The sequence below is a fragment of the Cydia pomonella genome, chromosome 10, assembly GCF_033807575.1.
Source record: "Cydia pomonella isolate Wapato2018A chromosome 10, ilCydPomo1, whole genome shotgun sequence".
NCBI classification, from domain to species: domain Eukaryota; kingdom Metazoa; phylum Arthropoda; class Insecta; order Lepidoptera; family Tortricidae; genus Cydia; species Cydia pomonella.
In genome coordinates, this window is record NC_084712.1 from 12,918,690 (window position 1) to 12,942,587 (window position 23,898).

The 23,898-nt window shown below is 38.8% G+C and overlaps 1 protein-coding gene and 1 long non-coding RNA gene across 3 annotated transcripts; one reads left to right on the plus strand and one right to left on the minus strand.

Moving 5' to 3' along the window:
* Positions 1–1,959: 1,959 nt before the first annotated feature.
* LOC133522118 (uncharacterized) lies at positions 1,960–2,938 on the minus strand. The gene is made up of 2 exons (XR_009800007.1): positions 2,568–2,938; positions 1,960–2,316 (listed from the first exon to the last, which is right to left on the minus strand). It is a non-coding gene; the product is annotated as an uncharacterized LOC133522118 (long non-coding RNA).
* An 8,240-nt stretch (positions 2,939–11,178) lies between these two features.
* On the plus strand, positions 11,179–22,600 carry LOC133522122 (RAD50-interacting protein 1). Of its 2 annotated transcripts, none has more exons than XM_061857334.1 (14): positions 11,179–11,551; positions 11,994–12,235; positions 12,931–13,086; positions 13,674–13,846; positions 14,267–14,481; positions 14,560–14,806; positions 15,285–15,462; positions 16,347–16,539; positions 16,934–17,078; positions 17,164–17,273; positions 17,807–17,988; positions 19,040–19,214; positions 19,362–19,489; positions 20,711–22,600. In XM_061857334.1, exons 1-14 carry the CDS (start codon positions 11,420–11,422, stop codon positions 20,928–20,930), a joined length of 2,496 nt encoding a protein of 831 aa, XP_061713318.1. In that variant the 5' UTR covers positions 11,179–11,419; the 3' UTR covers positions 20,931–22,600. The 2 variants fall into 2 exon arrangements, with proteins under 2 accessions (XP_061713318.1, XP_061713319.1); XM_061857335.1 differs by having other exon boundaries at positions 11,184–11,551; positions 14,270–14,481.
* Positions 22,601–23,898: the final 1,298 nt, after the last annotated feature.

Consider the following 23,898-nt stretch of genomic DNA (forward strand, 5'->3'; position numbering starts at 1 on the left):
AAATGAAATGTCAATGTCACTTGAATAGTGGCAATTGTGTTTCACTCACCCAATCACACCCAATGCTACGCTTAAGTGCCAATTACATCCACACTTTATCAGGCCTGATATCACACCCGATTTCGGGCCCGAGCAAGAGTATTTTTCCGTTTCACCAAATATCAGCACATCGTTTACAATATTTGAAATGTAAAAAAATGGTTCATATCACAGACCTATTCAAGCTAAGCTAACGCTTAAAGACAGATGAAGTGTGCGAAATGGAAGCAATCACGTATATGAACATCCCATGAGTGCGAAAGAGGCAGACTACATGTAAAAAACTATTATGGTCGAAGAACAAAAGAATATTTGATCCCCAAAATTTATAATGAGTACCCTCTTCTACTTGAAACACCTAAATTAAACATAGGTAGTTTGAAATCAAAATTTAAACAGATTTTACTACACAAATATGAAAACTTAACCTAGTTACCTAATACTTTCTTACTTATTTTCGGTTGTCAACAAAGTGTTTGTGCCACTAAAATATTATAATAATTCGTCCTTAATGAACAGCTATCATATCTATCTTGTGTTGTGAAATGGCACGTCAAATCTCACTAGATTATAGGTATGTTACTATGCTCATACTTCTACCTACCGTATTACTCAATGTTTAGTGTACCTATTTAGTTTAAGATTATTTTAGAGCGCACCGCCAACAAACTGTTTCACAGTTTGGCGAAAAATTAGATTAAGGTACTTAAAATATTGTATTTTTTTTTGGTAAATAAATTTAAAAAAAAAACATATGAGAAAACGTGACTTTTTTTTCAGTTAGATGTCGGCCAATAGCATATCGATATTTTGTCAAAATTACAGCATAAAAAGTGTGAAAAGTCGTTTATACAGTTCATTTTAAGTTTTTCTTCAATTTTGTGGTAATATTTCATCATAATAGTCAATAATTTAGAATATTTTGAACGATTATCAGGCCCGAAATCGGGATTGATTTTGGGCCCGATATCGGGGAGTGTGGATCAGTGTGGATGTAATTGTCCCTTTAAGTATGGATGTATTATTATGTACTATGTATTTTAATTGGCACTTTAATTCTTTGAGTGGAATGCTCCTTAAGCTGTTTAAGTTAACTTAAAAATCGCGAATGAAAATTATACACCATCGATGGTAGGATCAAACGCCGGTGAGGGACAGAACCAAAGAATATAATACTCACTAGGAGAAGAACGCTAACTCCATACAAAAAAATGCCCCCTTCAAAAGTTCGTTTATACTAGTGGCGCTCTCTTTGTATCTCAGTACTAAAATTGACAACCGGTTTAGCCTGGCGGGTTTTGGTAGGTAGTGATCCAGTTCTAGCTAGTGGTTCTGGGTTCGAATCCCGGCGACGGAATTTCTTTTTGTATTTTTTCATTTTTTGTTTTTGTTGGGGTGAGGTTTTTAAATTAGTATTTATCAAATAAAAAAATATTATGTTACATATTAATCAAAATCACAGGCATCTTTTGTCCTAAGAGATAATGATATCTATATTTTAAAGTTTATTCAATATAAAAGGTAACAATACAGTTTATTATCAAGTTATAAATATTTTTATTCCTATATATTAGGATCAAAAGAGCTTAATTCGTTCGAAAAACATACAATAGGCAGGAAAAAAGTCATTTTTTATACAAATTTATGTATCGGACGGGGCTTGTTGAACTAGCTGTGACACTTCCATATAATATCTACATACCTATATGAATTTTATTCAATGAGACCACAGGTCGGTAATTTCGGTTCATTATTGATGTGGGTACCAAATAGTTAACCTATCCTGTGCGTGTGATTATCTTTTGATTTTTTTAAGGAGTTATTTTTGTTTAGGTTGTCTATTTTTAGCGCATGTTTTAATTCCCAGATCACCTTCATAACAATAAATAGAAGTCATTAAAATTTTCATGATAAAAACAATTTTATATATATACATATACTATTTATTGCATTTAATATAGATTTTTATATATCTAAAACATGATCTTTGGCACATCTGATTTTACTCCACAATTGCAATTAGTGTAACTTGTAATCATATCACATATATCAGCCCAAAAAACTAAAAATTACATGAATATATGACAGACAAAGTTGTTATTACATCTATCCGATTGTCGGACACTTTCTGCTCCACAGCTCAGTGCAGCGGTCTTGTTGATGGTCACCGGGAAACTACAACTAGTCACAATTATGTGGCGGATCCGTGCCTTTTGATTTTGAGCCTTTCCAAGGAAATGATATGACGCCCAAGGATTTTTTGCTCACGTTCACCCTCTAAAACAAAACAGTCACATTTTAAACAATACTATAACCTATGTCCCTAATTACTAACCTTGCTAATAGCTACCAGAGTTCTAAATTGCCAGCTAAAACAATGTTAGAATTTACATCTATGATGAATTTAGATTGTAATTTTGGACGCGATAGGGCGGCCGTGCGACTTAAGAGGGTGGTAAGATTAAATTTATATATTTGAATTTGGCAATAGTACACTTATTTTATTTATAGATTAAAATATTTCTTACCTTGAAATAATTGTTGTTTCTTAGTTTAGTACAATGGATTAAACTTTAACCGAGTCTGAGCGGAGATACTGTGCGGTGGATTTTTAATTTTAAAAATTAATCAATAAATCTATTTCAACAACATAAATCGTTATTTAATCATTTTATATGAAAACTGATAGTTTTGAAAATGAAAATAGTTTTGCGTCAATGACTTTGACAGCATTGACATTGCAGACTTTTGTCTATGTTCTAACCGGCCAGACCCAAGTGCAAGGCTTTATGGAGGGTATATGTGCCTCTGACCTCCATAGATTTTATGAACATAGACAAAGACAAACTGAAATAGGTAATAATTTATATAAAATAATAATAATTTACATATGGTAGTGTGACATATAGTTGGTCAAACCAATTTGTCAGTAAATAAGAACAAAAAAAACTATACTCATCCTTTTCTTTTGGATGCTCGTACTAGTGTAAGACAAAGATAGTATGACTCCCTCTGTCTATGTTTGAAATGAGATAGCCCTTTGACAAACTATAAATCAAAATATTTGATAAAAATGATTTTATTTGTCCCAAAGTTGAATAGACAAAGTCAGATAGGAGCAATGTTGCTGTAGCAAAATATTTTTATATTAATAACTGGTATCTATTTCCAGAGCGTCAGACCACACATGCGCAATTATGAAGCGTCATATCTTTCTAAGGAAGTCGACAGGCCTTGGACAGAACATACCGTCGCCGTAGAGCGAAAAGTCACCAAATCGTTCATTAGTCATTTTGAGTTATGAGGGTTTAAAAAAATAATAATTAATTTTTATTTTACTGAAATTATCTTAAGATGAAATTGTGGTTTTATATGTGTTTATTCATTGGAAACTGCTATTCTTTGAGCTCAAAATGGACTTATATTATTCACACTAACGATTTAGGAGCTATAGGCGATAATTAATTTTTGCCCTTAAATATTACACCTTAATTATAACTTAGTGATTTTTTGAACGAAGTTAATGATTATTTGCCCACATTTTAGTGCGTCTATATTTGACTAAGTGAAGTTAGTTGAATTATGACTGCTATGATAAAGTGAAAATACGTGTTAATTAAAAACTACTAACTATAATATTTTTTTAGATACTGCTTAATATTTAATAATAAATAAATAATTTCTTTATTCAGACAAAGTGATCCACATTTGTTAATTTGAGTATCTTATAAGCTATAGTTATTTACTACTTGTACAAAGAAAAACACAAAAAATAAAAATAAAACGGCTACATAATTTTAATTTTAATAATAAACAAACCCAGAATGGGGGTTTATTAATGCGGACATCCAATGTCTTTGCAAAAGACTGTCTGGCCTATTCGCTAACATACTTAGTATGCTGTTGGGACTACCCTGGATTCTGCTTCTTATGGACATGATTCTTTTGTGCATTATGGCGTGGAAATCCTCTACGTGGGCGTCGGCAAACATGCCAGATGCGCTGCAGAATCTAGGAAGTCCCATCAGGACCCTAAACATGTTATTATAGAGTACTCGTAGCACTCAGCGTGCTCTCTGAGTATAACTAACCCACAGGCCGCTGGTGTAAAACGATTGACTGAAGGATTTAAACAAAGTTTTCTTAACTTCCCCTGTACAATGCGCGAACCTGCGAGCCAGCATATTCCCCCGAACAGCCAACGCCCTACGTTCCCTATCAATATCACTATCGTCCTTTAGGTCACTAGTGATAATGTGACCTAGATATTTGAATCGATCGACTCTCTCCAGCTCCTTTTCATACTGGTCAAAGATAAGGATATAGTACTGGTCGTGATAATTTGCCTGCCGAACTAATTCGACTTGGTTGTGTGTCTCGCTCCCTGTACGCTCTCCTTCAGCGTTGTTGGACCGAGGGCACGGTGCCACAGGACATGAGGGATGCAGACATCGTCACTCTATACAAAGGAAAAGGAGATCGCGGGGACTGCAATAATTATAGAGGCATATCCCTACTGAGTATTGCTGGTAAAGCTTTTGCAAAGGTGGTTTTAAAAAAGCTTGAAGCCTTAGCGATACGTATTTACCCTGAAACTCAGTGCGGATTTCGCGGTGGACGGTCGACAAGCGACATGATATTCACTCTTCGTCAGCTTCAGGAGAAGTGCCGCGAACATCGTGTCCCATTTTACATGGCCTTTGTAGATTTGAACAAGGCATTCGACACAGTGAGTCGAAATGGTCTTTACGAAGTGTTGTGTAAGGTCGGATGTCCGCCTACTCTACTTTCCATAGTGAAATATTTTCACGAAAACATGCGTGCTTCGGTAGCGTTCGATGGTGAAACGTCGGAAACCTTCGGCGTCAACCGCGGTGTAAGGCAGGACTGTGTGCTGGCACCAACTCTCTTCGATATATTTCATTCAGGGATTTTCATTTGGCATTCAGGGATTGCGACATCGGAGTGCATCTGCATACCAGAAAGGATGGCCGACTTTTCAATATCAACTGTTTAAAGTCAACTACAAGACGTGATGATCTATTTGCCAGAGAACTTTTGTATGCAGATGAATGACGCTGCACTTGTTGCCGACTCAGAGGGGGATCTTCAGGTGCTAATTGATAAGTTTAGCCAGGCTTGCCAGCTATTTACATGAGTGTCAATGCCAAGAAAACAGTGGTTATGGTGCAGGGCACAGATAGGAAGCCTAGCTTTCTGCTTAATGGTTCATGGTTTGCAAGTGGTTGATCATTTTTGCTACCTCGGTTCCACAACAACATCTACGCTTTCTAGCGGCAAGGAAATAGCTTCTCGAATAGGCAAAGCCTCGTGTACATTTGGACGTCTTCACACTCGCGTCTGGAGAAATGATAAGCTCACCATAGCCACCAAAGTCCTCGTATACCAGTCGTGCGTACTCAGTACCCTTTTATACGCTTCGGAAACGTGGACTACTTACTCTAAACAAAAGCGCCAGTTAAACGCTTTTCATATGCGTTGCCTGAGACTAATATTGGGAGTGACCTGGAAGGATAAGATGACAAATGAAGCGGTTCTTGCAAAGTCAGGCATCATCACCAGCATTACGGCGATGCTCAAACAGAAGAGACTGCGTTGGCTCGGTCATGTACACCGTATGGATCCAAAAAGGGTGCCACGCCAAGTGCTAATGGGTCAGATAGCAAATAATGCGAAAAGACCTAGTGGGGCGCCCGATGTTAAGATTTAGAGACTCCTGCAAGCGTGACATGGAATGCTTTGGCATCGATACCGGCGACTGGGAAGAACGTGCTGCATTGAGACCCGAGTGGCGTAGAGACCTATGCGTGGGAGTGAAGAAGCACGACGACGTGTGGCTGGAAAACTTGAGGCATAAAAGGAACAGGCGTCGCGCTCGTGGAGTGGTCTCATATCTAGAGGCACAACATACACATACATGCGACATATGCGGCAAGAAGTGCCGTGCAGAAAATAGTAACTACACGTATCACTGTCGGCTCATACGCCACAGCGCAGCGGTCGGTATCGGTTGCGGGGGCCTGCGGCACTGGGCGAAAAGTCACTAAGCGCGAGCGAATTACGTCGGCGTACAGTTAGTACGGTCGCCAAGCCGCTCAGAGGCCAGATTTAATTGACTCAGCTCGGCCTTACCCACAACCGGTATCAATGTGTTCGGACAGTTCTCCTGATCACCGTACATGCGGTAGTAAAGCGGAAAAATGGTGGATGGGATAGTAATGACGTCACAAAGATGGCGGCCGGACCTATTCTTTTTGGCGGTGTATCTCGAAAACCACTTAACCGATTTTAATCATCGAGGTGTCAAATAATAGCTTATATTATGGAGATTATTTCCTTTTTTACAAACATTTACATGAAACCTATAGGAAAAAAAATAATCACAAAAAACAGTTTTTTTATAAAATTATTATTTTTTATTTTGTAAAAATCTCCGTAAATATTAGCATTTCGCAAATTTTGTTTAATATAAAACATATTGCTTCATTATCAAGGAATATAATGAGCCTTAAAACATACAGATCGAGTAATAAACAATGAAGCTACACTCATTTATTTGCGCATGGGTAACGATAACTGGCTTTTACCGGTCGAAACTGTGGTGACTGTTACGATACGTATTGAATGGAATTTATAGAGTATCGGTTTTAATTACTGAAATTATAATTAAAATTATAAAAACCAGACACAATAATGTTACCTTACTTCGACGTTTAGTCTCTTTTTTCGTCTTAATCATAGGTAGGTACATATTTCTTTTTACTTAAAAATTTTATACAGGGTGAACTTTTAACCACCAGTCATACTCTGCGCAGCGACTTTATAGGTCATACTTAACAACTTTTACTATGGCACCAATTCCGAAATCGCGAAAAAAATTTTGACTGTCCCATATAAAGGTGCGACCAACTTTACCAGACCAACACTTTTCCAAACTGAGCTACAGCTGTCCGATGAAGTTAAGTACTTAGGACTAACTCTCGACAATAAACTCAATTGGAACAACCACATCAACAAACGGATAGACAAGGCGGGAGTTGTCTTCTGGCAGTGCAGAAGGATGATTGGTAAGAGGTGGGGACTCAACCCGAAAATTACCCTCTGGCTCTATAAGACGATAACCCGCCCCTTACTCTGTTACGGTGCTCTGGTTTGGTGGCCAAGAACAAACCTAGGCAACGTACGAGACAAACTACAAAGACTTCAAAGGCTCGCATGCGCGGCCACCACTGGCTGCACGAGGTCTACCCCGACTGCAGCCATGGAGGTCATGCTAAACCTTCTACCGCTGCACCTACACATACAGCAAGAGGCCAGTCTCTCAGCGGTAAGGTTGCGAACCCTCAAGATATGGTCTAACATCACAGGAGCTCTTCACACAAAATGCCTGGAAAAGGTGTATGACGAATTTCCAGTGCTTAGGTCAGGCACGGACCGGATTCACAAACAAGCTATCTTCGATAAAAGGTACAAAATACAGTTATATGAGGACGACAATCATGAAGGACTCAACCCCCGGGAGCTGAGAATTTTCACTGATGGGTCCAAAACAGACAGCGGATCGGGCTCTGGAACCTTCTCAGAAGACCTGAACATGTCGATCACCACTCCGCTAGGAGCCCATAACTCGGTATTCCAAGCTGAGTGCATGGGCATCATAAACGCGGCGGCTGCCATCACTGCAAGGAAGGTAGTAGGATCCTCCATCCGCATACTCTCCGACAGTAGAGCAGTCTTAATGGCTCTAAATAGCCATATAGTTACATCCAAACTTATACACGAATGCCACGAACGACTAATGGAGGTATGTCATAATAACAAGATCACCCTACAATGGATCAAGGGACACAGTGGATCCCGAGGTAACGATGCTGCGGACGAGCTTGCCAGGCAAGGATCGAATGCGGGGGCGATTGGTCCGGAACCGATTCTTCCGATACCATTTAGCAAGGTACGCTCAATGCTGCTGGCACGTACAGGGAAACTACACACAGAACACTGGCTGAACCAGACTGGATGCAGACAGGCAAAAGAAGCCATGCCTGACATCAACGGAAAACTCACAAGGGCGCTCCTGCAACTAGGGAAGGTCCGACTGAGTATGGTAACCAGTGTCATAACAGGTCATGGACTATTTAACAAACATCTTTTCACAACAGGTGTCACAGACAGTCCCCTGTGCCGAGGTTGCATGGAGACAGAAGAAACAGCCTCTCACGTGGTGCTGGAATGCAGCGGAGTGACTCCATACAGGGCTAAACATCTCGGATCTCCGAGAGACCTCCCCGAGGTCCTACTCAACATCAAAGGTTTGATAGGATTCCTCGAGGAGCTGGGCTGGCAGGACTAGCCCACCCCCAACATATCACGCAAAATAGGCGCAAGTCGTCGAGTTGCGGAAAAATCGCCCGAATACAATACAATACAATACAATACAAGGTGCGACCAGACCGCAGCTTAAAAAACGGTCACGATACGGAATCGCAGTGACGCGTCGTATGCGTACCGTTTTTGACGCATGCTCCCCACACCGCTGTTTAAAAAACGGTGACGGTACGGAATCGCAGTGACGTGCTTCACGCGAATCTTTTTTGTTCGCAAAACAGTTGCGTCTTTTACGTCACCGGTACGGTGTCTGCCATAAGATCTCCGTGTAATATTTTTTGCGATTTTTACGCAGTTCAATTTACGGTGCGTCAGCTTATTTTAAGGAGCGGTGTGGCGAGCATGCGTCATGGACCCGGGTACGTCCTTAAACTACGTCCAAAAGAGAGGTATGGGCATTGTGAATGTCATCTCGCTTTGTGTGGTAGGGCACAGCCAGTGGGTGTCATTCCAGATCCAAATTTTCTTGCGTGATTCGGCATTGGTCCCATAATAAAAGTTGTTCAGTATGACCTGTAAAGTCACTGCGCAGAGTATGGCTGGTGGTTAAAATTTCATCTTATACCTATATTCGACACAAGTAGTAAGTACTTACAGACCAACTATGATACACATTTTGCCTGTATAGTGATACATAGTGAATAAATTAATACCTGATTTAAAAAATAAAACAAAAATAACAAATAGCATGTTATTTAATTCAGTAATCACTAATCAGTCTTAAACAATGAACATCATACTTTTAGATTAGACAACAAAATGTATATTTATACTGTGTTTCGACTTGAAAGATTTTACTGCTTTAAAACATAAGACAAACCTACCAACCAAATGTATAAAAAAAATGTTTTTTGTGATTATTATTTTCCTATAGGTTTCACGTAAATGTTTGTAAAAAGGAAATAATCTCCATAATATAAGCTATTAGTTGACACCTCGATGAATACAATCGGTTAAGTGGTTTTCGAGATACACCGCCAAAAAGAATAGGTCCGGACGCCATCTTTGTGACGTCATTACTATCCCCTCCCACCATTTTTCCGCTTTACTAGGTACCGCATGTACGGTGATCAGGAGAAACGCCCGAACACATTGATACCGGTTGTGGGTAAGGCCGAGCTGAGTCAATTAAATCTGGCCTCGGAGCGGCTTGGGGACTACTAATAGTAAAAGTTGTTCAGTATGACCTATAAAGTCGCTGCGCAGAGTATGACTGGTGGTTAAAAGTTCACCCTGTATAAAATTTTTAAGTAAAAAGAAATATGTACCTACCTATGATTAAGACGAAAAAAGAGACTAAACGTCGAAGTAAGGTAACATTATTGTGTCTGGTTTTTATAATTTTAATTATAATTTCAGTAATTAAAACCGATACTCTATAAATTCCATTCAATACGTATCGTAACAGTCACCACAGTTTCGACCGGTAAAAGCCAGTTATCGTTACCCATGCGCAAATAAATGAGTGTAGTTTCATTGTTTATTACTCGATCTGTATGTTTTAAGGCTCATTATATTCCTTGATAATGAAGCAATATGTTTTATATTAAACAAAATTTGCGAAATGCTAATATTTACGGAGATTTTTACAAAATGAAAAAAAATAATTTTATAAAAAAACTGTTTTTTGTGATTATTTTTTTTCCTATAGGTTTCACGTAAATGTTTGTAGAAAAGTTAATAATCTCCATAATATAAGCTATTATTTGACACCTCGATGATTAAAATCGGTTAAGTGGTTTTCGAGATACACCGCCAAAAAGAATAGGTCCGGCCGCCATCTTTGTGACGTCATTACTATCCCCTCCACCATTTTTCCGCTTTACTGCCGCATGTACGGTGATCAGGAGAACTGTCCGAACACATTGATACCGGTTGTGGGTAAGGCCGAGCCGAGTCAATTAAATCGTGTTTCTAGAGGGCTTTTGAGATTTGGCGACCGTACTAAGTACAGTCTTTATTGTAAAATTAATTAAATATGATTAGTTATTGTATTGTATATTTGTTTGTAGGGTAAAACTCATTAAAACTGTTTAATTAATTATCGCTTTGGTTAAATGATGTACATTGCCTTACAACTATGATCAAAAAAAATAACTAAATAGAGTTAGTTAATTTTCGCTTTCACACTTTTGACATAACCGGTATTTAAAAAGTAACTAAGTAAATTAAGTGACTTTTTGAATGAGGTTCTTCGTGGTTAAATAGTTTAGTAATACTTAGGAAAAAAATAACTAAATTGACTTGGGTACGCTTATAAATAAGTTACAATAAGTTTAAAAATGTATAACGGAATTATGTATTTTTCGACTATAATATTGAATCCGAAGTGAGTTTTTAGTTACTTCTTTAACTTTGTAAAATTGAAACTATGATCGCTATTGCTACCGCAATAAGACTGAAATTTGGAGAAAAAAAATGCGATTTTGATGACATATATAAGTCAATTTTGGCCATTTTGTGATTTGGTGACTTTTCGCTCTACGGCGACGATACGCAAGGCGCAAAATTAAAAACACGTTTTAAATTTTTTGACAACATACCAAAAACAACATACGTCATTTGGTGGGGTTATTTCTTGCCCAACAATCCCACCATAAATCATATTAAAATTTACGGTGGCAACTATAAAAAAAAAATTATACTGTGACAAGGACAAATAATCATAGCACTTTCTCTGTTAAAAGTAAAGAAAGTTACATAAGAGCATCTTGTTCGCCGGCTCCTGCCGGCTCTATCATATAATCTATGCTTATTGTACCATGTGTTATACACATATAATACACATTAACGTTATTGACAGTGACACTGACATTTTATTTAAACGTCATTTTTGTGTTGCTGAAGTGGAATTTCAAAGTGTATTGATTTTTCATTTCCCGATCCCAATTTAAAATTCTGCTTTCAGTGTTATGAACTAACTAACAATGCAATTCATGTTTCAAGGACGAATTCATTTAAATAGTACGCAATTATGAACGAAGAAGACAAACAGGCGCTCATCCAAAGATTTAATATAAAGATTGGAGATGATATTAATAACTTGGCTAACGCATATGAATTAGAAAATGAATATGTAGAAAAGCGCGACAAATTACAAAACTCTGTAAGTACTTTTTTATTGATTTATAAAGTTTAGATGTGTACGATAAACAAATGCAACACTTAAACATTAATAGAAGCGATAAGCTTTTAACTATTTCTTAGCAGAATTTGGCCAAAATACTTTTCTAGTTTCTAGGAGTAGCTCATAGTGTTGGAGTAGTAAATTAAAAGATAAGTATATATTTTATTTAAGTTGTAACTCATTCCTCATTAGACTTATGCCTGTTGTAACTCTTTAGAATTTAGCACTTTCTTTTACATTCCTCATAAGACTAATGCCTGTTGTAACTCTTTAGAATTTAGCACTTTCTTTTATTTCTTTAAGGGTTCAAAACTCGAATTTAATTTATGCTTATACAAGTACGCCGGGACTTACGAGGTTACTTGATGAACATTTAGTTTGATAGATTTACAATATATGTAATCTACTTATGTTATTTCAGCTTCAAGCAAAAAATACTGAAGTCCCCACTAAAGTAAAATCATCAATAGATAAAGCAAAGAAAAAACCTGCTCAAATAGCAGAGCTCAAAGAGAAAAATGAAAAGTTGCAGAACAAACTAGACCAGTTTCTGGTGAAAACTGAGCCTCTGCGTGATGAACTGAACAAAAGGTTTGCCGCTATCAATAAACTAGTGAAGGTCCAGTCATATTTGAAGACTTATATAGAAGTAGAAGATTTGTGGTAAGTATACATAATAAGATGTAAGACAGAAAAATGGAGCCAAAGAATTTTCATGTGGCACCCTACAGACAGATCAAGACCGCAAGGCCCTCAATTAACACAATGGGAAGATGAAATTATGCTTACAGTGGAACCACTCTGGACAAGGGTGGCAAGAAGAGCAGATACTGGCAGGAGTTGGACGAGGCCTTTGCTAGGCACACTGAACTAAGAGACTTCATATGACTATTCAAAACTATCAGAAAACAACAAACATGTTCAGAAAAAAGGGCTATAAAAATAAATAAATATTTATAAGACATACTTATGTGGGTACTCAGAAAAAAATTTTACTATACAAATACTTAAATACATAGAAAACACCCATGACTAAGGAACAAATATCTGTGCTCATCACACAAATAAATGCCCCTACTGGGATTCAAACCCAGGACCCATCATCTTCATAGGCAGGATCACAACCTCTTAGGCTCAAAATCCTTTATATAAAAAAAAGCTAGTACAAACAGAGAACCCGAGTATCGGATCGCTGGCACTGCATGTGTTAATTTACCACATGTTATTGTTTCTGTATAAGTGTGAATGGATAATTACCACATCTGGTGGTATCTACAGATCTTTTACATGTTGCAATTTGAAAATCAAATAATTCTAATTGAAACTTATTGAAAAATTGACCTATGATTTTGTTTTAGCCGTCAATTGTCCAACTGTAATGAAGATGAGCAGAGTGTGCTGCTCTTTGGAGCACTTAAAGAGCTGTGCTTACAATACCAGGATGGTCACAGAGGGAGTTATTTCAAGGAATACACACACTACTGGCATAATATACTCAAGGATAAATTGACTAAGTACGATCTATATTTTTTTATTGGTGGCAAACAAGCATACGGTCAGCATAGCTTCAATATGGTTGTAATTTAAATGAACATTTTGTATCATACAACCCTTGGAGTGAACATATTACACAAACATAAGTAAATATAAAGGATTATCTATTACTTGATTAACCAGAAGATTTCTTATTTTGTCTGGCAGTGCATGGTCAGATTTGGTTGGCTTGACAATAGGGAATATTACACAAAACTCTGCATAGGGGGCCAGTACCACACTCCATCACAATCTGAGGGTCTACCGCGAAACAAGAAAATCGAGCTTTCGTTATCTAACCTCTCTACCACTCCTGCATATTCAAGCGATGAAGAGGTAGATAATTTAATCTCGATTTTCCCATTCCCAGTAGGCCCTTTGTAAACCGCCTTGATGCATCAATGACATATTTTATTATCTGTGAAAACTTGTCAAAAAACAGTTTAAGGCACAATATGTATAAGTTAGTCTATGGTTTATGAAAGGTGCAAGTGCTGCACTCTGGTAGCAGAACATTGCAGTAATACTACCTATTAAGCTAAGAGTAAATTTACCTTTTTGCTTGCAGACAATATGAAGATGTATTAAAGTTGCTGAAATGGCCAGTAGTAATGCGACCCGACATGTCACCTTTGCCTAAAGATGTGATGGTCAAGTTCCATAATCTGACAAAGTTCTTATTCCTTATTGAAGAACCCGATGATGAACAAGCCAGAATACAGTCAGGGGATTTCAGTTTAGGTAACATCAATTTGTAAAAAAAAGATTGCATTATCGAAGCAACTAAATGTACCTATGATTTATTCATGTTAGAAAATGCATGTTATTTAATGTACCTGATTTATTTCTTATACTTTGTTGTTATTTTTATTACTTCCTTAATATGAATATGACAATCAAAATCCGTGTAAAGACATTTATTTTCATTGATTACAAAATATTATTATTTCGTGAATATGGTACAACTATACAAATGAATATGATATGGTATATTTAATTATAATACACAACACTGAAACATTTTTTTTTGTAATGCTGGTTGCTGATTGTACCTACATGTAATAACGTGTAATTACTTTTATCAATAAATATATGAATATGAAACTAATCTATACATAAATAAATATATATCAGCTAGAAAAACTATTTGCCTTCTTCCAGCAGAAAATCCCTGTTTACCTGTAAAAGTCCTACTACGGCCACTGAAGAAAAGATTTACATTCCACTTCACTGGGTCTCGGCAGACCGCACGCATTGACCGCCCAGAATGGTTTCTCACTCAGACACTCACTTGGATCAAGGATCATCAGGGCTTTGTGAGGACACATGTACAGCCAGTTGCTGACAAACTGCAATTGAGGCATGTTCGGACTGTTGTAAGTGTTACTGTAATTTTTTAAATCAAGACAAGCATTGACGATTCAATCAGTCATTAGCGATTAATTTTTTTTCAGGACGAGTTCAACGCCGGTCTCATCTCTTTCGCTGCGGAAAGACTTCACACCGTCCTTGGCATGTATAACGCACACGGAGTCAAGGAAAAACGCGCGGATATGGATGCGGCTTTCGCGCACGCTGTGGACGAGGCTTTAGGCTTCCACCGTGAACTGGTGCTTATAACAGGGCATGAGGTTAACAGCGTGCTATCAGTGCTGACGAAAGCGGAGATCTTTGTCAGATGGCTGTCGGTTGAAAAGAAATGTGAGTTGGTTTTATTAGTAGCATCGTCGACTCAGTTAACCAATCGTAGACTTTCGAGCACGTTGTCGACGAGGCCCTGAGCTTCCATCATGAGTTGGTTGGTGGCTTGAGGTTAACAGCGTACTATCGCCGCTGACGAAAGCGGTGATTTTTGTCAGATGGCTTTCGGTTAAAGAAATGTGTGTGGCTTGTTTACTCCATAGAATAGGTATGCTTTCACTTTAGAACTTGTTCAATAAATTGAGTAAGATTGGGCTTTCCCTTTTGATGCGAAACGACCATACAGCCCGCAACGGTATCGTTCGTAGATGGATTTTTTTCTGAAATCCATTCAGTTTAGGTGGCTTTCTTTAGTGTTTTCCTCTCGCATGTGAAGTGAAACGTAATGTTAATTGAAATGTAGTATTGTACCAACTAAATCGACCTGATCTTACTGGCTGGTTGTTTATTGTGTAACTAGCCTAAAATTGCATTGCAGATGCCTTATCAAAAATGGACGAGACGATAGACACCGAGTCATGGATCGAGCCCGTGGCCGGCGGCATGGGTTCCGCGGTAGGGTCCGTGCTGTGGGTGCCGCGGGGCGCTGATTGGTTCATGTCGCTGTTGAAAACCATAGAGGACCGGTACGCTGTGTTGCCGCAGCCTGGACACCGGTGAGTTATCAGCAACATACTATTAGCTACACGAATTGAGTTAGGTACTATCAAAGACTTCAGATGCGCGTTGCTGACCCTTCCGAATTTTTTACTCTGATTTGAAGAATACGTAGTCCTTCGAGAAAACCTTGGCAGGTAGGTTCATTTTACAGTTAGAGCATACCCAAACTACGAACCTACGAACGTATGGGGATTTTCCATTGAAATCGATTTAGCCGTCGAAAATCGTTGCGATAGTAGAAAGCAGCCATGCGCACCATCTTTTAAACACAACCGAGCGTTTGAACCAGGGCCCGTATATGTCATGCCGTTGACGGAAAATTGACGTCACAGTACATAGAATACGATTTCAATTAGTCTTATCGTCATAATAATAATGAATCACTTGCCAACTTCAGACAATCAGTACAGTTCATCTTATAGTGTCACTCAACATTTTTTTTTATTAAATATATTTTGGTTTTTTAACAGCGTATTTTACGTAACGAGTATTTTTTTACGCGTCAATAGATTAGTTATTTAAACTTGTAGTGTTATAAAAAATACCCTGTGTATAAAATTGCGTCATATTTGCGTCAACGGCAGGAAATTTACGGGCCCTAGGTTGAACACTTACATGGTTCAATATCCTATGTGAATTGAATTCGTCGACGATTCACACAGTGCCTTTCTAAAAAAATTATTTTTCTGTGTGACTCTTTGATTTAAGTTAAGCTTGTATTCTGATGTTCCTGCCTCCTGCCCAAAGAGCAGCAGTAACTGAAGTGTCAAAATGAACAAGGAAAAATTAAACTTGAAGACCTGTTCACGAGCTACTAGGAATATTATGGAGGGATAATCTTTAGTCGTCAAGAAACAGCTACATACTTACTTGTTCGCAGGCTTCAGTTTCTCGAACTACAACTCGAGCTGGTCGAGGAGTGGCGCGTGCGGCTGACGCAGCTGCTGAGCGCGGCGCTGGGCGTGCTGCCGCCGGCCGCCTTCCTGGCCGGCGCCGGGCCGGACCCCGTCACCGCCGTCGTGAACGCGGCGCACCACGCCCGCACCGGCCTGCTGCAGTGGGCGCACTGTCTGGTTCGTTATGCCTTGATCGCTGATATGCCGGTAGATACCGATAGCCCAATAGAGCCCAGTGTCACGTTTTATAGAAAGGTTGAGGAGTTTCTCTGTGCGCAGCGTTCGGCATCAACCTTACTGCTCGCTTGCTTTCGCCACGACGCTCTATCTTCGAGTAGTTATTGTAACAGAAAATATCTTAATGTTTTCGGTGCAGTACTCTCGGCTAAGTTACACCTACAATACTGAAATAATAATTATATATCATGAACTGACGCTACTGTAGTTTTGGCGTCGCGAAACAAAACCTAAGTTTTCGGAAAAATAAGAACTTAGAAAGAAATAAATAGAGATTCAGATATTCTTCGTGTCAGCGATGTTACACTACTATAATTTGGTTAATTTATTACAGCACTACCTCCAACTGCACTACTACCGTCGCCAGTTCCAACATTTCACACAGCAACAACACCATGATGAGTCCGGATCGGCATCCAGCTCCGATGCAGAATCTGACGAATCTGACTCGGATGGTGATGACGAAAAAGAAAAAACAGGTATAACAGACGATACTGAGCTTTACTATATGGTGTTAAGGTGTAAATTTACTTGTAAACTTCAATTTGTCTACACTTTTTACAGATGATGACGCTTTGTCACTGAAGGATGTGGAGCAGAAGGCGAAAAACCAAGCTATTGATGAAGTGATGCGTCGCAATTCCATGTTACCTGAACTTAGCCAGTTTGATATCGTAAGTTCTTCAAATTCAAGCATGTTACTTACACTATTCTTATCACTTTATATTTACAGGGGTATCCAAGCATGCGCGAGCTGTTTATTTTAGAATTTTTCTACATCCGCGTTGAGAACCAATATTTGAAGGTCCCAAGACCTCTGAATACAAAACTTAAATTTGAAAAAAGTGCAAGCGATCATGATATAGTTTTTTTTTTTAAATGGCGTAATTTTTTGGAAAACTGAACATGATATTGTGAAAAACTGTAGTGTTACTATTGTTCGTTCGTGCATGGAAGGAGAAGAAACAACAAAACATATTCTCCTAGACTGCAAACAGGTAGAAGTATACAGGAACAAATACCTAGGGAATCCGTGCACACTAGGAGAGGCAATTAGCAACCTGAAAACTTTGCTAGGCTTCGTGGAGGAGCTGGGGTGGTTAGAGTAGCGCTACCTCGTTTCACGCAAAATAGGCACAATGGTTGTCGATTTGCGGAAAATGCCCAGAAGCACTAACTAACTAACTAACTATTGTTCGTTTCGCAGACATCACCAATAGCAAACTTGGCCGTAACGGAGCCGCTATCCAACGACGATTCTGAAGAAGCAGGCGTGTTTGCTGAAGCGCCGGCATTACTAGCGCGTTTGCGTGATGCCGGACTTACTGCTCTCGCCGAACATGCTCTGCTTGAGTTCCGCGCCGCCATGCGAGACTATAGGAGACAGAAGTAAGTATTCACGGTCACCCTCGGACCCGGGTACGTCCTTAAACTACGTCCAAAAGAGAGGTATGGGCATTGTGAATGTCATCTCGCTTTGTGTGGTAGGGCACAGCACAGCAGATGTCATTCCAGATCTAGAGCAGAGCCCAACTGGGGACTTCTGTATGGTGGAGGTACTTACCTCCACTATACAGAAAACCGCAGCCAAATAACACTAGACCCTACTCATAGTGTTGTGTTCCTGCCGGTCAGTAAGGTTGCTAGCTCAAAGAGGGTGCGGAATGTTAGGGTCGGCAACGCGCATGTAACTCCTCTGGAGTTGCAGTCGTACATAAGCTACGGAGACTGCTTACCATCAGGCGAGCCGTATGCTTATTTGCCACCGACGTCGTATTAAAAAAATCCCTCAATTTGATGATATGAGTGGAGGGCGCGAGCACTGTTCGTGCGCCTAAGTGATGCCGGTCTCGTCGAGCTCGCGGTGCTGTTGATGCGACTATCAAATATTAGACTTACCGCGCTCGCCTACTACGCGCTGCTCGAGTTCCGCGCTGCTATGCGAGACTACAGGGGGCCTACCGCGAAAACCGAAATTGCAGGGATCTTTCTCTTTTACTATTATTAAGACGTAATTAGAGTGACAGAGAAAACTGCCCGCAATTGACAAACTTCGATTTTCGCAGTTATAGCCCAGTAGCCAAAAGTAAGTAGTTGTAGTCCCCTTCAACATAACAGGGTCAACGGGCCGGTGTTACTAGCGCACTTGTGTGACGCCGGACTTACTGGTTCCTTGCTGCTATCCGCGAGTACAGCGGTAGAAGTGAGTCATAGATATAACCACGAGCGGAGCGAGGCGAGCGTGTTTGTCGAGGCACTTTATATATCCATAGTTAATTATTTCCATAGGTAGAGTCGCTATTTTCCAAGTGTGCTCCAAAGAGCCTAGGGTTCGTTACCCTTATCCTTCACAGGCTAAATAAAAAAAAGGAAAAAGAGCCAAAATAAACTTATTTGTACTAAAATGATCAAAATATACTAACTCACTCGTTAATTCCAGATGGCACGCGATGTTGGTAGTGGAAGAGATAGCGCTCTGCGTATCAACGCCTCTGTGCGCGCCGCTGTCCGCGCTCTGCACGCGCATGAACAACGCCACGGCCAAACTGGCCCCTGTCCTGGCCGTGAGGTTCAGAAGCTTCCTGGCTGAAAGCGTGGACCAGTATATCTTCGAGGTAATGTGGACGTTACACATAGACAGACACACAACTTGGTGCCCATGCTGGCCGTGAGGTTCAGAAGCTATAATCTATCTGAAGTTATAATATCATTAATCTAAATACGGTCCCTTATTACACGTAACTAATTATTGATACTTCTAGGAGGTGGTGCTGGAAAGCTGGTTCAACACGGGCGGCACAATCCAGTTCACGCACGACGTGAAGCGTAACCTCGTGCCTGCCTTCGCGCCGCCTAATAAGAGCGCGTCGCAGACCAACCTACTACCTAAGTGAGTAATCGTTATTGTCAGCATGACTGTGACTGAATGTATTATAGATGCACGACGGGTGTTGCTGCTGCCTTCATTTTGTATGTTTTACTATGTTAAATCTTATGGAATAAAATTAGTTCAAACTTCTGCTGCTAGCATTAATGTGGATCTTATGGAATGTGGCAACATTCCATAAGATAACATTCCAATAAATGAAAAACAAATACACGTGAGAAACGATACATAAAAAACTAAAGGTAAGATTACGTCAATGTTTTGCAATTTTGGAGCTGGCATAGTAAAAGTAGTTCATTATAACCTACATATTCACTTCTTAGAGTTAGAGTATGGTCATAGCAAAACGACGTGTTTATTATAGATTTTTATATATGTTTATTAAGACACTCCACTAGTATTATGCTATACCTAATATTGTTTTTATGATTAATAAAAAAAAAACTAGTAAATCCGCGATTGTCCCCGATTGTACATATAAAAATATATCAATCAAAAACGAAAAATAAATGCATCGTATATTCCACTTTCGTTTACAATAGTGTTTTATGACTAAACTGCTTTTTATGAAATGTCACGCCACACTTTGATGTTTGTGATTTTAAGACGCTTCATTTGAGTTCAATTTTTCCGTTTATTCTTGCATTGCGGTTTGCGATTTTTCTGCCATAATATCGTATCTTGATCATTGGCAAGTACCCTCTTTTTATACCCTTCTTATCTTCCTTATTATTGTACTGCATGTTACGTAGATTTATTCGTTTTTTAGTCTTGATTCTTATAATAAAATCTCGCGAAGAACCAAATAAGTTTAATATTTGGGTGAATCAACTTTTTCTTGTTTGTCTTGGTTACGTTCTCCTTTTAAATCTAGTCCAGATACGCTTCTTTGTGGTAGTTACAAGCCGTTTATAAACGTGGCAGTAGAACGTGGTATACAAGTCTAAGTGTAAGGCCCGAGTGGCGCTTGAAGCGCAGCCTTCGGCGGGGCGTGCAGCGTGGCGTCGAGCTCACAAGTGAGCCCTACAAAGCTCCTATACGTTTGCATTTGTTTAACATGCATGCCGCACGCTCCGCCCCGCTGCACGCCCAACTCGATCGTCCACTCAGGCCTTACACTTACAAACTGCTATTGGCGGATTCAATATAATAAAAACAAGAAATAGTCGATCCACCCCAATGCTACCTGCGCTATCAAGTTTCCTAACTCCGGGGACTTTTCAGGCTGCTAGAATCGTGCGTACTCCTAAACATGGAGTACGACGAGGCGCGGCGCCTGCGCTCCGTGCTGCGCGCGCAGCCGGGCGCGGGCGCGGGCGCGGGCGCGGCGGCGCTGCGCGCGCGCGGCGTGCGGCACGTGGCGGCGCCGCGTGCGCTGCGCGTGCTCGACCAGCGCACCGACCTCGGCGACGCGCCGCAGCGCTCCGTCATGGACCTCTTCTGAGGGTACGAGGGGGGAGGGCTTTAAGTTGGCGTGTGTTTGGTGCCTGTCATACCGCTTCGTTTGGTTATTGTTATTACAATTTACATCATGTCGTTGTCAAAATATCTTAACTTCTTGTACCAATAAATGAATTCAGCTGTGCACAACAAAGTAACTACAAAAATGTTAATCATTAGTGGTTTTAATGATGACTTGATTGAAAGCGTATCTAATTGATTTGTAAAGCGAGCGAATACCTTACTAGATTAGTAGTTAATTATGATATTTAACAATACTCATTAGCCAATGCTGGCTAACTATCACTACTATAACATACCTCCATCGCTTCATAGAGGTATACCTAAACTTCAGTATATCCAGTATTTGTTATAGTTGGGGTAACTTAAGAATTGATTTTTGACACGTCTGAGTTTACTCTTATCTTATACATATTACCTATATCAAGCTATGAGGTAAACGGTAGGTTTTGACTTCTTATATTTAAGGGCCAATTCATTACTCAAAAATTAATTCTTACGTTGCTCCGACTACAATTACCTAGTGACTTTTGACTGATTAGCAACGTTCTAAAAACATTCCAATGTAATATTATCTAAAATTCAAGTTCAATAATAATTGGTTTTTAGTTTTAAATGTATGAAAATGAAGCGGTATAACTAAATAGGCATCACATTGATGGTGTGTTAAAATAGTTGGGAAGCTGATAGGCGTAGCTGATCGGCGGCAATCGTAACTTTTGTTTTCTTTAGTAATAAAACAAAACTATTTTAGAGACAAACATAGGCTGAAATAAACTATTGGTTTGAAATAAGGCTAAATGTGCCAATTACTAAAGGAGTGCTGATAACGTGAGTTTTTCATACCACTATCTAATAATAACAATTAAATACAAATGATAATAAAAACAAGTTCTAGGTCACTAGTGGCAACTAGGGAACTATTAGCTTGCATTTGTATTAAAATCTTAGAAATTACATTCATTAATTCTAGATATTAAACGCTCTTAATTTTATGGCTTTGTGTAGAATTTCGCGTGGAATAAATATAGCTTGTGCGAAAACTACCAGTAATATTTAGAGCAAAATATCACGCATGACTAGTACATCAAAACCCCGAATATAATATAATAGTATTCAACTCATGATGGAGTGTATCTTTGCCTGATTTTATAATCGTACTTTTGTATTTAAATAAATGTAACCTTCAAAATTAAGCCTTATGTGGCTTCATATAAAGATCATTAGATTACTGTTAATATCAGTACGCCACTTTATATTATTTTGAAAGCAGCCGCCGACACAAGCTGTAGGAGTCGTGAACGACATATATGGAAAGTTTTAATATATTTTTGCTACTCAATTTTTAAACGAGTGTAATTTGAAAAATTACGAAATTTTATAGATATGTTATATTTTTTCTTAAATTTTATATTTAGTTATTTATTGAAGAATTGATTCGATCGTTAATGTTTGATGACTGAAGGAATGAAGCCTCCCTCTTGTATGTGAATGTTAAATGTTTAATCAACTCCTTGGATGTCAAATAACGTTAATTGTCGTCTTCAATGTTAGATCTTATTGCACCTACCGTTCTAATCTTTTTCTAGCTAAACAATATATATATTTTAACAACTTTCGATGTACACTAATAAATGACATGAAATGTGCGTACATGAATAGTTTAATTTCATAATTATGTTGCATCACTGGCACAGTTCTTATGCCCAACCAAAGAAAATTTGAAATAGAGGTGGATTGTCAAAATAAACTTTGTAATAGCTACAGTAAATTTACTGCCATCTTTCGACACATGGTTAACATTTTTATAACGCCATTTGACTTCAATCCTTACTCTTTCACTGATATGTGTTAAATTTGTTAAATATCATAAAGTGGCGCCATCTTACCGAGCATTGACCAAAGGTATGGTGCCATCGCTCGAAAAAATGCCGCCTCTACCTCTATTTCAAATTATCTTTAACCCTACGTAACTTCCAGGGCATTTGTCTTGTCGAGTATTTGTCCTATTTGGGCATATAGGCAGCACAGCAGGAGCCGTCAGATTTTTGGCGCGTGGCGTAAATGTGATGTTTTTTGTTCCGATGTAGCCCACAAGATGGCAGAACCTACTATGCACAAGAAAACATGTGACGTGTACATGTGAAAAAATGTGCATGTTTATGGTTCCGATTCAGGCCACAAGATGGCAGACCCTCCAACGCGCACGGTCCCTATAACTACTAGATGACAGGTATTCGAACTCTACAAATCTGTTCTATGTTTGATATTGATCTGACATCATTCAATACTCAATATCTTTATTGCTCATAAGGAAAAATCCATGCAGTAGTGAATACACAGTATAAAATCGTATCAAATTTAAACAAAACAAAAAATATTATAATATCATGTCAAAAACATTGATAATAAAATTAATTAATAACACAAACTTAAAATGGATGAGGTCATTTCGATTAGAATAATAATACAATGAAATAATACAACACAGAAAATTCAACAAATAATAATAACAGTACAAAAGAATAAAAATAAAAATAAAGTGAGTGTGATTATCCGTCTAAGTGCCAGTTGCACCAAACACAGTTAACAGACTGATTAACGTCACGTAACAGAGATCTATGAAACTTCCCATACAATAAAATTTAGCGAACGCTTTAACGGTGACAGACGGTTTGGTGCAACCGACCCTAAATTAATCAAATATCTTACCAAAGTATTCGTCCAGGTTATAGAATGGTCTACGTATTAAATACATTTTAAGACTTGTACTGAACTCCTTAACTTGGCCGTGCATCTCGCTCGTATTTATAGATAGGAGGTATTACTGCAATGTTCTGCCGCTAGAGTGCAGCATTAGTACATATTGTAAACCATACATTAACTTATACATAGTATGCCTTAAACAGTTTTTTACAAGCCTGTGTAATTGTTAAGTAAACATCATAATT

What these genes read in the sequence shown, in the direction of transcription:
- LOC133522122 (XM_061857334.1), top strand. Translation starts at nt 11,420, where the DNA reads ATGAACGAAGAAGACAAACAGGCGCTCATCCAAAGATTTAATATAAAG. An exon ending in GCGACAAATTACAAAACTCT is followed by an intron (nt 11,552 to 11,993) that starts GTAAGTACTTTT and finishes ATGTTATTTCAG; the next exon opens with CTTCAAGCAAAAAATACTGA. An exon ending in TGAGGCATGTTCGGACTGTT is followed by an intron (nt 14,482 to 14,559) that starts GTAAGTGTTACT and finishes ATTTTTTTTCAG; the next exon opens with GACGAGTTCAACGCCGGTCT.